At 47.1% G+C, this 13526-nt stretch overlaps 1 protein-coding gene across 1 annotated transcript in view; it reads right to left on the minus strand.

The window, feature by feature from the left end:
* The window catches only part of ccbe1 (collagen and calcium binding EGF domains 1), a gene marked incomplete at its 5' end in the record, with an annotated part of 32988 nt that extends 21186 nt beyond the window's left edge, over window positions 1-11802 (minus strand). Inside the window, 2 exons of the mRNA XM_080017633.1 lie at window positions 11490-11570; window positions 11717-11802. Of these exons, the coding sequence (XP_079873759.1) occupies window positions 11490-11570; window positions 11717-11802 (167 nt within the window). The remainder of the gene's footprint in view (window positions 1-11489; window positions 11571-11716) is intronic.
* Window positions 11803-13526: the final 1724 nt, after the last annotated feature.

The following is a 13526-nucleotide window of genomic DNA, read 5'->3' on the forward strand; positions in this document are numbered from 1 at the left end:
AATGCGAAAATCGGACATCGTAACATTACATATATGGCAGAAAATAAGGAAAAGCATGAAAGGTCTTCTTTAATATTTCCACATTAGGTCATAACATTAGGTCATTATGTCATGCAGATACTGTATGGGAATGCAAGATGTAAATTTAAACGAAGAATTAATCGTCACCACCAACAGTAACACTTTTTGATGCTGCAGGATGATCCGGCATGAAGACTCCTGAGCTAGACTAAGCAAACAGGGACTGTAAATTATTGGAAATATAATCCCCTAAAATAAATTGTTTAAATAGCCAGATTAAAAATAGAACAGCAGCAGAAACCGCCTCCCCGGAATGACTGAATACCTTTGTGCTGCCAAGATGGAAAAAGTGCAGTTGGAGCAGAAAGATATTATCACGAGCAGTGTGATAGATTTTTATGTCTCAGACTTTGTATTATACTTCGCTGTCAAGCTTGAATTAAATATCCTAAATCAGCCTTTCAAATGGGATTATGAAATGATTCATGATCGCCCTCGGTAAGCCCTCCTTATTCCACATTATGTGCAAAGTGGAAATTTTGACGCAGGCAGCGCATCAACACAAAGAAGTGACGCAGGCGGTCCGGTAACGTAAAACGTTATGAGACGATGCCGGAATTAAAAAAAAAAAAAAATCAAATAAAATATAACAATAAAATATAAAATAATAATAATAATATCCCACACTCTGAGTCGTGGCATTCTGCGGCCAACCTTTTTTATTTTTATACTCGTGATAAAATACTCTATCTTAAAAGGAGACGACATTTATCATTTTCCACATTCTCTTAAAAATCCTCTCTGTAATATGCCCCTCACGCCTGTGAAAGTATACATGAGCGGACGGAGGATTTAATGGGGAGCGGTACCAATCTGAGCATGGTAACATGGCTCATTAACAGAAGCTATTGGTAAATGACCGTTTGAACCCCGAGTTCCTTTCCTCTGACACTCAAATTGATTCAGTCCATGTTTCTCGGTAAGGGCCTTCAACTTAAATAAATATGATTTATTTTACACACGTACGGACAACTAAAACAACATGTCAGATTCAGAATTCCGCCCACATTATGTTTCGGTTCCCCGCAGTGCAGCCGCCCTATTCAAATGTTACATAGACTGCAACTTTACCCGAAGTGATACTTCACACACATTGCTTTGAGGGATCATCTTTTTATTGATCAGAGGGTGACGGGAAGACATTCAAATTCACACGATGTGCCAGAGAATTGAAGATTCCCCCCCGCTACACGCCAGAAAACCTTTCTTTGACTTAACTCATTCTTGGCAAAAAAACAAACAAACAATAAATACTGTACTGGACGCTGTACATTCTCACAAAGCATCGCTCCCATCCAGAAATAGCCCTTCTAAGATATCGACTTGAAGGAAATGACCCGAGCTGACCCTGAAAATCTAACTGCCGCCTCATTAAACCCGCCCTGCTCCCACAGCGCATCAACGCAGTGGTTCCGTTTTAGAACCGGAGAAACGACGCGGCGATCCGAGGTCCTCAACTATGCGCGGTGTTGGATGTTGGAGAGAGCGAGCCTGCGTGTGTGGACCGCTGCAGCGAGGCATCGATGTCCACTCCGCACGCTTCTTTACTAACTCAAACCATTTCGGTGGACGCGGGCCAGGTATTACCAATCCCCCTAGTAAAAACCGCTGGGGTTGCTGGGACGCACGCAACTTTAGCATCGTGGAAAACAGATGAAAAAGGGAAAGCCGAGAGTGTTTTTCTTTTTTTCGTTTTTTTATTTAAGCTTTCGGGACGTCGAGGGGCGGGTCGGGCGGGAGGGGTTTAATGGAAATCAGGGCTAAACTAATCCCGCTTAAATAAATCCAGAATTTAAAAATGCCTTTTGTGAGACGCTGCCTAATTGGACTGAGGTCATTCGGGACCGGCCGACTCCTTCTGTGCCTTGGTCCGGATCAACCTGGTCCGCCTGGAGGTCCACGTCCATTAAGCCAATGGTAAACCTGCCTCTAGCCAGGTTGAATTTAAGATTTACTTCGACTTGGATTAAGCTCGACTCTTCCTTCTGGAAATCTGATTATTTATACCAACAAGTCAGAGACTGTTTTAAACCATGACTGGGAAAGGCCGTTTCCGTGAGTCCAGATTAAAACTGATTTGGTCCGAGATGAAGCCCGATCCTGTGCTGGTGACACGGCCCAAAGAAGCTCATGATTTGAGTTGAGAATAAGCATATATCAGACAAACGCTTTTTGGGAATCGTTCTTATTGTGAAATGTGAGCTTGAGAAAAGGCCACCTCGATGGAAAAACACAAGACAATGGTGGACAAAGAGTTGAAATGTACAAGTGGTCCCCTCCATGTCAACAGCACCTCATTTTACATGTTATGTCAGCCATGTAGTCAGGAAAGCCAGGCTCCACGTGCACAGTCATCAGATATGAAAAAAAACAAAAAAACAAAACTGCGTCTAGAAAGCAACAACAAATAAATAGACAAACACGAGAAACAAAAGGCGTAAAATAAATAAATAAATAAACAAATAAATAAATCTCAACGACCACAGAGGGAAGCACTTAGAATACCGCTTACCTTCGGGGTGAAAACAAAAACAAATACCTTTCAGCCACTTCTCACGACGTGCGACCAACTTGAAGAACCGAAGTTAAAAACCGAATGCAAAACACTTCTCCTCCCTTTCAGTGGAAAACAATCAGACGGTGTTGATTCAGCTTTAAGGCCCTCACGTGGCCCTACGGCGAGAGGCGCACGCCCCGCTGCGCAATCAACGCAAACTGTCAAACACATTGAGATTTTACCGTCACGCTCAAGAAAGTCAGGGTGGAAGGGGGCAACGCGGTGTCCGCGCTGCCAAAATGCAATAAACACGGAAAAAAAACAAAAAAAAACCCTGATTCACAATAATTTATTGACGTTGACCCGAGCAGCTGTTTGCAATAGAGGGATGATGGGTTGGGCCGCGTGTGTGTAATGATGCGGAGGAGCATTTCCTCTGGCTCACTGGTGTCTAAGGCCTGAGAGGAGAAAGGTAGATATTGAAGTTGCTTCACGATGGATAACGATCAAATGGTAATAATTAAAAAAAAAAAAAAAAAAAAAAAAAAAAAAAGGGATTCGCAATGAATCAGCCGCTTTGTTTCGCACTTTTTGCCGCCTCGACAGCACAATCGTTCTTTTGATTTGGGCGCGGCGAGCGGGGCCGCGCGCAGGCACGGCAGGAGCCTACTGGAGGGACGGAAGCCAAGCCACGGCGCCCGGGCGGTGACGCTCTCTGGACGCGAAAAAGCGCCGTAAACATCGAAATCGTTCCTCGTGGAATTTTGAGTACCCCTGGCGTTATCGATATAACCCACATGGCCCTATTACCGTGAGCCGCATGACAACCTGGCAACGGCTCTGATTAAACAACACTTTGAAAAATGTCAAGTCGTATGAAAATCTTGTTACCATGTCAACGTAAATACCAGCAAGGAAAAAAAAAAAAAACAAGACTTAAAATTTATGGACTTGGCGTATTAGGTGATTTCTTATTCGGATTCAGAACTAGGACGGTGGGAATAAGGGGCCTATCGCATTTCCTGTGATAATACGATTTCACAACAAAAGCCTCTGATTTACGGCGACCTCTTTTCACATGTGCTCTATCCATCCATTTGTAAATCGAACTGGCTGGTTGTGCTGCAGCGTAGAAGTCACGGATGCACAACGTGTACTTTATACCTCCCAGGGCGTGGGGGGCTTTAATATAGGAGGCCGTTCAATCCTCGTATCCACGTCCCCCCCCCCCCACAAAAATGACAACCCCCTGCGCCCATGGGAGCTGAGGTACCGTACGAGGTGTCCCGGAACATAAGTTCACATTATCTGAACGGCATCTGCAAAACAAAAAAAACATTTTAAAAAAACGGCTCTGACGTCACGAGAATTACGAAGCATTTCAACTCGACTCCCTTTACGGGAAAAGGGGGTGTTTTGCATTGCGGTCCTTTTTATTTTTTACTAGGACACAGCTGGTAAAAATGTTTTTTTTTTTTTTTTTTTAAAGGGAAACATATCAAACGTTAGAAGCCGCATGCTGCGAGTCAACAAAACGTTATGTGTTATATGAATGACCGATGTCAACCGTGACATCTTATTTGGGTTTATTTGTCGTATGACAAACTGCACACATCCATGACCCGGAGCTAAAACAGACATGCCACCAGAGAGCCAAAAAAAAAGTCGTGTGTGGCAGGGAAGACCCTCCCCTCCCTGCCCCACACAGCACCGTGGCAACGCCTCATTACCCAATCAGGGGGAACGAGTGAAAAAAAACAAAAAAAAACAGTCTGGCGGCATCCCAAACACCCCAACGTGAATGCAGTTTTTCTGCGCTGTCCCGACCGATTAGGGGATTAGAGGAGCAGCCCAAACCAGGCCCCGCAGCGGCTCCGGTGTATGGCACACCAGAGCTTTCCCAACAGAGGACGCTTTTGGGGGAGACTTGTCCGGCTGGAGTAGCTGGGGGTGGCTTTCAAGAGAAACGCCTCCAAATGGGTTCCCATTGAAAAGACGTAGGCGCGCTGCTGCTCGCACGGCGTGGATAACAGCGAGATGGTCGGAATCATCGCCGGCCAATGCGTGTGATGCCATTGGCTGAGCCGCGGATTTGAAGCCGACACTGGGTGTTGGGCTGTGGACAGCTGAGACCTCTTTCTTTCTGGGTTTTCTGAGAGGACCCCGCCCGTGGGAGGAACCTCGAGCATAGTGGTTCGGGAGAGGCTTGCCCCTTCCTTCCTTTCCTTTTGCTCCATCGGAGCCCGCCTCCTCTTTTCCTCCGTGCGGCGACCTGCTGAACCCCTATAAACCTTTTATAGTCCCACCTCCTCCCTACTCATCCGCGACTCCTTGTAGTCTGGGTTCCCCATCTCGCCATCTGTCACCGGGGGGAGAAGTGGGGTGGGTTACCCTGGGTTACCCGTTGCATGTTTCACCTTAATGCGCCATCGGGTTCACCAGTCTTTTGATCCACTTTAACTTGAGGAAAAGTTTATTGTTCCACTCTAACCCCGATGGGATCGGGGTTCGTAAAATGCGGTGTTGCCACGACAGATGATATGAAAGATCATTTCAATTTAGAAAAAAAATAATAATAAACTTGAATCAGTTCGTACTCCTATTTGTTAAGCTTTCAACCTTATTAACATATGCATTTTCCTGCCTCCTCCACCACCGCCGCCGCCGCCGCTGACGCTCGGCGTCCATCACCGAGGAATGCTCCGGAATACTAACACGTCGTCCCGTGCCCCCAGCGTGATAACTTACAGTGCACTGGGAGCTCCCGCCTCCTCCGCCGCCGGGGGCGGCCTGGGAGCCATCTGCCGACGTCCACCGCAACACGGCGAGTCAACACATCCCAGACAACCGACACACAGATGAACCGGGAAACGCATGCTTCCGCGACAAACGAGTGTCCTTTTAAAATGCCTTCCCGAATAGGCCGGAAGCTGGTTATTGCTTCACCCGTCTACTTAAACTGTATTCCCAGGGCAAATGAGTAAAAAAAAAATAAAATCGTTTGAATTGATGTTTTACTGCAGGGAGCTGTCCTTACTAAATGATGTAACCCCACGTCGACACCATAAAAGCCGTCACATTTTTACCGCCGAGTCGTCTGTGCCATTGGCCCGGCCCCTTAAATCCCACCTTCATGACAGCGACCGAAGTAAACACGACCGTCCTTGACGGGAAAAGAAGAACTTGAGTTGAGAAAACGAATACGTCGACGACGACGCGACGTCTGCTTGGTCGATCACCAGCAGGATTGAGCGAGCGAGGACCGGCCGAGGCGTTCCCGAGAATCAATCTTCGGAAACCTCCCCCCTCCCCGCGCTGAATCGCGTGCCGAAAGGAATAGTCCACTCGTCTGCGCTTGCCGTGGATGAGCGGGTCGGCGTCGTTGTTTTTCTCATACCTACGAGACTCGTTCGACTCAATATCGTTTTTTTTTCTCCTCAAAGTTGCGTCCCGGGGTCGTTTTGGCTCGGCCCGCGGAGCGAAGGGAAAATAAATGCGTTCCTCGGTCGTTTACGACGCGGTTCCATTTATACGCGTCTGCGCTGACCGCTTCTTATTTCCTGTGTGTTTTTGTTTTTCTGTTTTCCTGTGAGCTACAACACCAAACACACACACACACACGCGCACACACGCGCCCACAAGCACGCACACACACATGCACACACACACGCACAGTCACATGCACACACACACACACACACGCACACACACGTGAACACACATGCACACACACACGCACACACAGGCACACACATGCACACACACGCACACACACACACACACATGCACACACACACACACGCACACACAGACACACACATGTGCACACCACAAACTCCCGCACACACACACACGCACGCACACACATGAGAACACACACACACACACTCACACGCACACACACACATGTGCACACACGTGCATACACGCGCACACACACACTCACATGCGTGCACACACACACGCGCACACCACAAACACCCGCACGCACTTGCACGCACACACACGTGAACACACACGCACGCACACACACACACGCGCACACACACGCACGCACACACACGTGCACACGCACACGCACACACACAGGCACACACACGTAGCACACACACACGCACACACGCGCGCACACACAGACGCGCACACCACAAACTCCCGCACACACACGCACGCACACACATGAGAACACACACTCACACACACACACACACACTCACACGCACACACACACACGCATGTGCACACTAGTGCATACACGCCCACACACACACACGCACACTCACATGCGTGCACACACACGCGCGCACACCACAAACACCCGCACACACATGCACGCACACACACGTGAACACACACGCACGCACACACACACGCACACACAAACACACACGCACGCACACACACACGCACACACGCACACACACGTGCACACACACGCACACGCACCCTCTTTGCTGCCATTCCACAGTGTTATGTTTTACAATTGCATTTCTTTATTCCTTAAAGTTCCACCCGCCGTTCCAGCACACATGAAACACCCGCTTAATTCCCACTAACAAAAAACATCTGGAGGGAATCTCTGCGACCGATATTAATCACTGTAAATTGCCTAATATTTCCGGTTCACCCACAACTGCAATAAACAGTTTTTTTCCAGTGTTTTTCAGTGTTCGGCCGAGCAGTAAAGTCATCACAGTGTGCTTTAAAAAAAAAAAAAAAAAAAAGAGACTATCTGCGTACGCGCAATTTGAAGCCACGCTCGCCCAGCGAGAAAGAATAGGCGCAACGGAGACGGATCCAAGAAGCTGTCAAATCGAGGGGGGAAAACCCAGAGCCGCGCGGTGTGAAGGCTGCTGCCTTTCATCCCTGCGAAAATCAATAAGAAATAACTTATAGCTCCTTAACGATTTCCCAAAACCGCGCGGGAATCGCCTCGACCTCCTCGCGTCATCCCGCGGGCGCTTCGAAAAAAAGATAATAATCATCGCGCTTTTCCCTCCGCACACCGAGTCGGGAGCGAGATTGACTCCGATCTCCTTCCCCGTCGAACCAAACAAATCCCGACGCCGAGATCAAAAACTTTTCCGTCGGCCTCCGACGGAGCGGCAGCCTCCCCCCGCCCCCCAGGATTAATAAGCGTTCAAGCAACACGACCAGAGGAAAAGAAAACATCTCTTGTTCCTTCCCTTTAAAGATCAATCAGGGCGCCGTAGGAGGCGTTTTCGGGAGGGGGGGGGGGAATTACTTCAAGTCCCTGCCATTAAAATGTATTATTTAAGTGGAATTTCAAGAGCTGACTTGAACACAAGCACGCACGGGAGTTGCCAGCTCACAAAGCCCAAGGAGCCGCGGAGCCGAGGTTACTCAGGGTTTTCGGGAATTGTTGTTTGCGTTCAGAGGATTTTTGGAGCGTTTTCAACGGCGGCGGAGCAAACAGCCCAAATCAAACTGTGGCTCCCGACTGAAATACTTGTCCGTACAGCGCTGCTAACTACTTCTACGTGGTGGAATTGGCGTATTTGTCATTTGTGGAAAAAAAAAAAAACTTTACAGTGAAGTATTTGGGCGGGTGTCATTTTAAACAGATAAACGCTACAGGAGGAATGATTACATGGAGGAAGCCTGTGGTGAACCTGTCCTGGAACAGACTGTTGTAGCTGCTGCTGCTGCTGCTGGAGTCAACCAATCACACGACACTTTCAATGGAAGAACGCTTGCTGTGATTGGCTGCGAGCAAAACCATTCAAACAGACTTTTTCCTCTAGATCTGGTACAAAAAGGATTGAATACCGAGTATCGAGTATCGTTTGACTGGAGAAGTTTCCATACTACTTGGTGTTGGGTTATTACAATCGATTCCTTAAAGGTAGAGAGCACCAGTACCCAGCCCTAGACATGACCTTTTATTTTTCAGGTGTTTTTAATTTTTCTCTCTTTTTTTTTTAATTGTTTTTTTTAAATTGTTTTTCTGTTATATCTGTTGTTCATCATAAGGTTTAGTGTTTATTGGCTGATGTTTTTGTTGTGTACAGTTAGCTGTTTGAGTTATGTGTAAACTGTGTGTATCGTATATTTTCCATGTTTTCCATACATGTATATTACCATTTTTTTTTCACGTTTCTTTTGTATTGTGTTATTGCTTTGTTATTATCTTGCCTGTTGTGTTGATGTGAGCTGCTGGGACGTGGAAACCTTTCTACCTATCTGTCTGTTTATCTATCTATCTAGGTGTCCGTCTGTCTGTCTGTCTGTCTGTCTGTCTATCTATCTACCTGTCTATATATCTGTCTGTCTGTCTGCCTATCTGTCTCTCTGTAGATTCAAAAGACGTGAGAGAGGTTGTGGATCTAATTATTTTGAAGGAGATGAATCAGCAATGTGAAAGTTAGGAGTTCCTGTTTTTAAAAAAAAAACCCAAAAAACAGTACAGTCATCTTCCCTCTCATTTCTTGGCCTTTAGTTCTCATAACGTGAACCGGAGTTTCCTTGGAATGGAATTCCAGTGCGGGGAAGGAGGGCGGGGGCGGGGGGCGGGGGCACGACAAACCGCCTGGTACCACCAGAATCATTTGGAGGAATAACAAAAAGCAACAATTACACACGCCGCACAGTCGACTGCCTGCAACCGTGACAACAGGAGGTCGGGAACAGTCTTTATATTTGTTTTTTTTATTTTTTTATTTGAGTTTGAAACCTGACTCTAAAAAAGGAGCCCGGAGAATCTGATGATACTGAATAGCCGGAGCAAGTACGTAAACACACTACATCAAGATAATGTAACCACGGCTCCATGTATTCTTGCTTGTCAGCGAAGCAAGGACGCGAGCGGCGATCACAGACCAGTGTTTATTCTATGAACACTCACAATGAATCTGGTTCGTGTCTGGGATATTAAAGAGAAATCAACAGCTGTCGGAGGGAGGGCGGGGCCCAGATCGTCTGTATTCACAGGCCATACAAGGTCCTGTCCTATCCAATCATTTGGAATTCCGAGCATCGACGGAAATTCAAGGGGACACCTTTAAACCCAAAAATTCGGGTCGGAGCGTGGACCACGGGGGCCCGCGTCAAACCGCGGCCATTAGGTTCGCGTGCACCCCGACGTGTCCCCGGCACGCCCTGCCCCCTCCCCCACCCCCGCAGCTATTTCACATGACGGATGCTCGTGCTCGGCCCGCGCCCAAATGGCTCCGGCGCAGAGCCTCCGACGAGTCGTTTAACATCAGGACGTTTTGCAGATAGCCGTTGGAGGTTCGCGTCCGGCGAAGTAATGTGCGCTCGAATTTCACGTTTACAAGCGCTCGCCGTGCCAGAATCTGCCCCAGCTTCTCGAATCAAAGCCTCAAAACCGCTAGGCCGCCCTCACACTGGATTGCGTTCAGCCATGCCAAATTGTCATCTCACCGGCATTTAAAGTGGTTTGATAAACCACAGAGAAAATAAATAAATACATTCATATATATATATATATATGCACGTTTATTCATAAATACACACACACACACACACACACACACACACACATGCACACACACACACACACACACACACACACACACACACACACACACACACACACACACTCACACACACACACACATTATTTTTTAAGTAGTGAGCTATGATAACATTTGACCCCCATCAGAGCCGATAAACTGTCGTGTAATAACTCGCAAGCTGCAGGTTGGGGTGAAACGCTCCGAAACGCAGCCCGGGGCTGTTCAGACTCAAGTACATTATCTTGTCTCTTCCCCCACACCGCTTTTCCTTTCCTAAATAAACATTACGGAAAGCCGCCGCGGCCGCAGCCAAGATACGAAGCCCGGCGCAGTCACGCTGCGAAACACCTCTCAGACGCCAAGACCAGACAGGACGCCGGGACGCGGTGGAAACCAGAAACCGCCGGAGATCAAGCGAGGAAGACGTCAAAGTCGCCGCCGTGCAAGTCAACGGAGTGGCGTTTTTAAGGATTTTTGAATGGGCTTTTAAAATAATAAACATGCATGCCCTTTATTATGTCAAGTGCGGATTTGGCTGAATTAAACGCATTATCGAGAAAGGAAGTTTGCATGAGGAAACGTGCTTCAAGGCAAGAACACGCGTGTATAACATCAAATAATTACGAAAGCCGAATGTAGATGCTACAGTAGGTACATTTAAAACAGCATTTCAATAGAGACTTCCTTTTTAAATATAGTGTACTTTGCAAAACAAATGCAAAACACAGGGAACATCCCTCCGCTTGCCATTGCCGCTTAATGCGAAGTTTTTGGAAACATACAGGACATCCATCAAGGTGTCATGAGGCTGCGGATGTGTTTCCTTTCTCCAGAGTTACAGTAGTAGTGTCAGCTCATGTTTCCTGGATCCAAGCGGCGATTAGACTCTCATACATCACGCCTCACTCAAACTGGCACACGACACACCGCAGACCTGCACAGATATTTGGGGATTGCGTGGCCGGCAGAGACACAGTAGCTCTCGCTCTCTCTCTCTCTCTCTCTCACTCTCTCTCTCTCTCTCTCTCTCTTTCAGACAAGGGGTGTGTACTGTACATTGTACGCCGCTGATCACATCTTAGAAAGTGTGTTAACCATTAAGTACATTATAGGCTGTCGGGTTAAGAAAACAATACTGGAAATCAGAGTTGTGTATATAATAGGCCCACACTGTGTATATTATTTGTGAGCCTGCGGTGGTTGATCATGGAAGATAATTTGTGTTTTAGTGCAAATGGAGCAGAGCTTTGTTCCCTATGTAGGTACTGAAGTACAAGCACTCATAGTCCAAAGAGAGGATACACTACTTTGGGTCACTTTGACTTAATCCTAATTAATCACAGCCATGATGGGGCACATCATACAGTCACGCGTTCATAACGTTTTACCAAATTAAAAAAATAGAACCCTACCTGTAGCACGTGGTGACTTCTCCAGTGGATTTCCAGCAGGAATACTTGGTCGTGGAAACCTTGTTTTCGGAGCAGCTCCCACTGTGGGACACACACACACACACACACACACACACACACACACACACACACACACACACACACACACACACACGCACACACAGAATTGAACAACGCAACACGAAGACCCTGAGCCCCGGCTGCGGCTCGTCCGCCCCCCGCCTCACCTGTCCTCCGTGTAGGACCAGAGCGCGCCGCGGGGGAAGAGCGCGCAGGTGACGGCCGCCAGCACCAGGACGCCGCTCGGGGCCATCTCACCTGGACGCGCGCGGTCCTCCCGTGTGCTGCGGCGCGCGGTGGACGCCGTGCGGGACTGACGGTGATTGGCTGCGAGCTCCGGTCCCCAAAAAAAAAAACCCCGACACCACCTCCCCCCTCCACCCTGCACCGGCACCCACTGTGCTGCTGCCAGGCGGTCACCTCCAGACACTCCCACCGGGGGGGGGGTAGGGTTGTACGGCATTAATCCTTCTTCATTTATTATGTATTTATTTTATTTATTAAGATGATGATGATGATGATGATGAGGATGATGATGATGATGACGACGACGATGATGATGATAATGACGATGATGATGATTATTATTATTATAGTATTACTAATATTTATTAATTTATATATATATATATATACATTCATTAACTTATTATTATTATTATTATTATCGTTATAGTAGTAGTATTTATTTATTCATATATTTATCTATTCATTACCTTTTTAGTATTATAATACTAATAATAAATAAATAATACTGATTCAAATAATAATAATAATAATAATACGACTCCTGCTGCTACGGCTACTTCTACTACTAATGTGGTTTTTCCCCCCGAAGGTGAATCAGTTGATCTTCATCACTCTCTGTTGTTGTTGTTGTTGTTGTTGTTGTTGGGGTTTTTTTTTTTTTCCGGGTACATTCATTGCACAATAAACCCATCGCTCAACTGGAATTCAGCTGCGTCTTCACAACACTTCGACAAACGAGCGCACAAGGCTGCGATGACGCACACGGACCTCACCTCGAGCGCCGGAGCGAGCGAGCGTCGTCACAGCGACGCATTTGCTGCCTCCGTGCGGTAGACGGCTGCCACTGTCTCCGTACGCGGAACACGCCAAGGCGGTCACGCTTTTTACAGCGTTGTGAAATAAAAACAAGTAGAAACGCGTGAGTAGCTGTGTACCGCCCTCCACTGTTTGTACCCTGACGTAAACGAGGGTCAAGAGAGAGTCACTGGGTTTATGAAATGTGTTTTGGGACATGGCACGATGAGCTCCTGCGTGCCTTTTATTAGGCCCTATCTTTCTGTTTTATTCGATAAACTCCATCATGATGTGATAAAACTCAATGTATTTCCATTCACAGTTAAACGTACAACTGATGTAATATGCGGTTGAAAGGCGATCACTGAGAAGAAGTGATTTTTTCTAATCACCACAGAACAACATAGAATAAAATAAAAAAAAAACGAAACAAAATTAAAACGAAATAAAATAAAATGCCAGGGCCAAAGGGTTGTCTGCTTACCTATACCTTAACTTATTCACTTATTCGGGCAAACTCTGCCGAGCCGGAGAGGATCTGATAAGTAACCCAACACCCAATGAACCCTAATACTGACCTTTGACCTCAACGAACTTGACCTCTGAGTAAGCTTTGGTGACCGTTATTCAGTTTCTCAGGCGAGCCGAGTGGCGTCACAGGAGCCAGATGGAGGAGCCTCCTGTAAAGGATATCCCGGTGCAACGGCAGGACCGGTGATGCTTTCTCAGCCCCACTGCACGCCCTGGGCTGTCGGGCGGATTTTTTACATTTTCAACCGATAGGAGTGAGTTAGTTAGTTCCCCGTGAGTTAGAATCGGTGGCGCTCTTCTGTATAAAGATGACTTGGAAGTTTAATATCGACCAAACGTCGATGACGTCGTTTATTCAGTCCGGCTATAAACCAATTATGCAGAAACGCTTCAAAGCGCTGA

Source organism: Zeus faber (assembly GCF_960531495.2).
Source record: "Zeus faber genome assembly, chromosome: 17".
Lineage (NCBI taxonomy): Eukaryota > Metazoa > Chordata > Actinopteri > Zeiformes > Zeidae > Zeus > Zeus faber.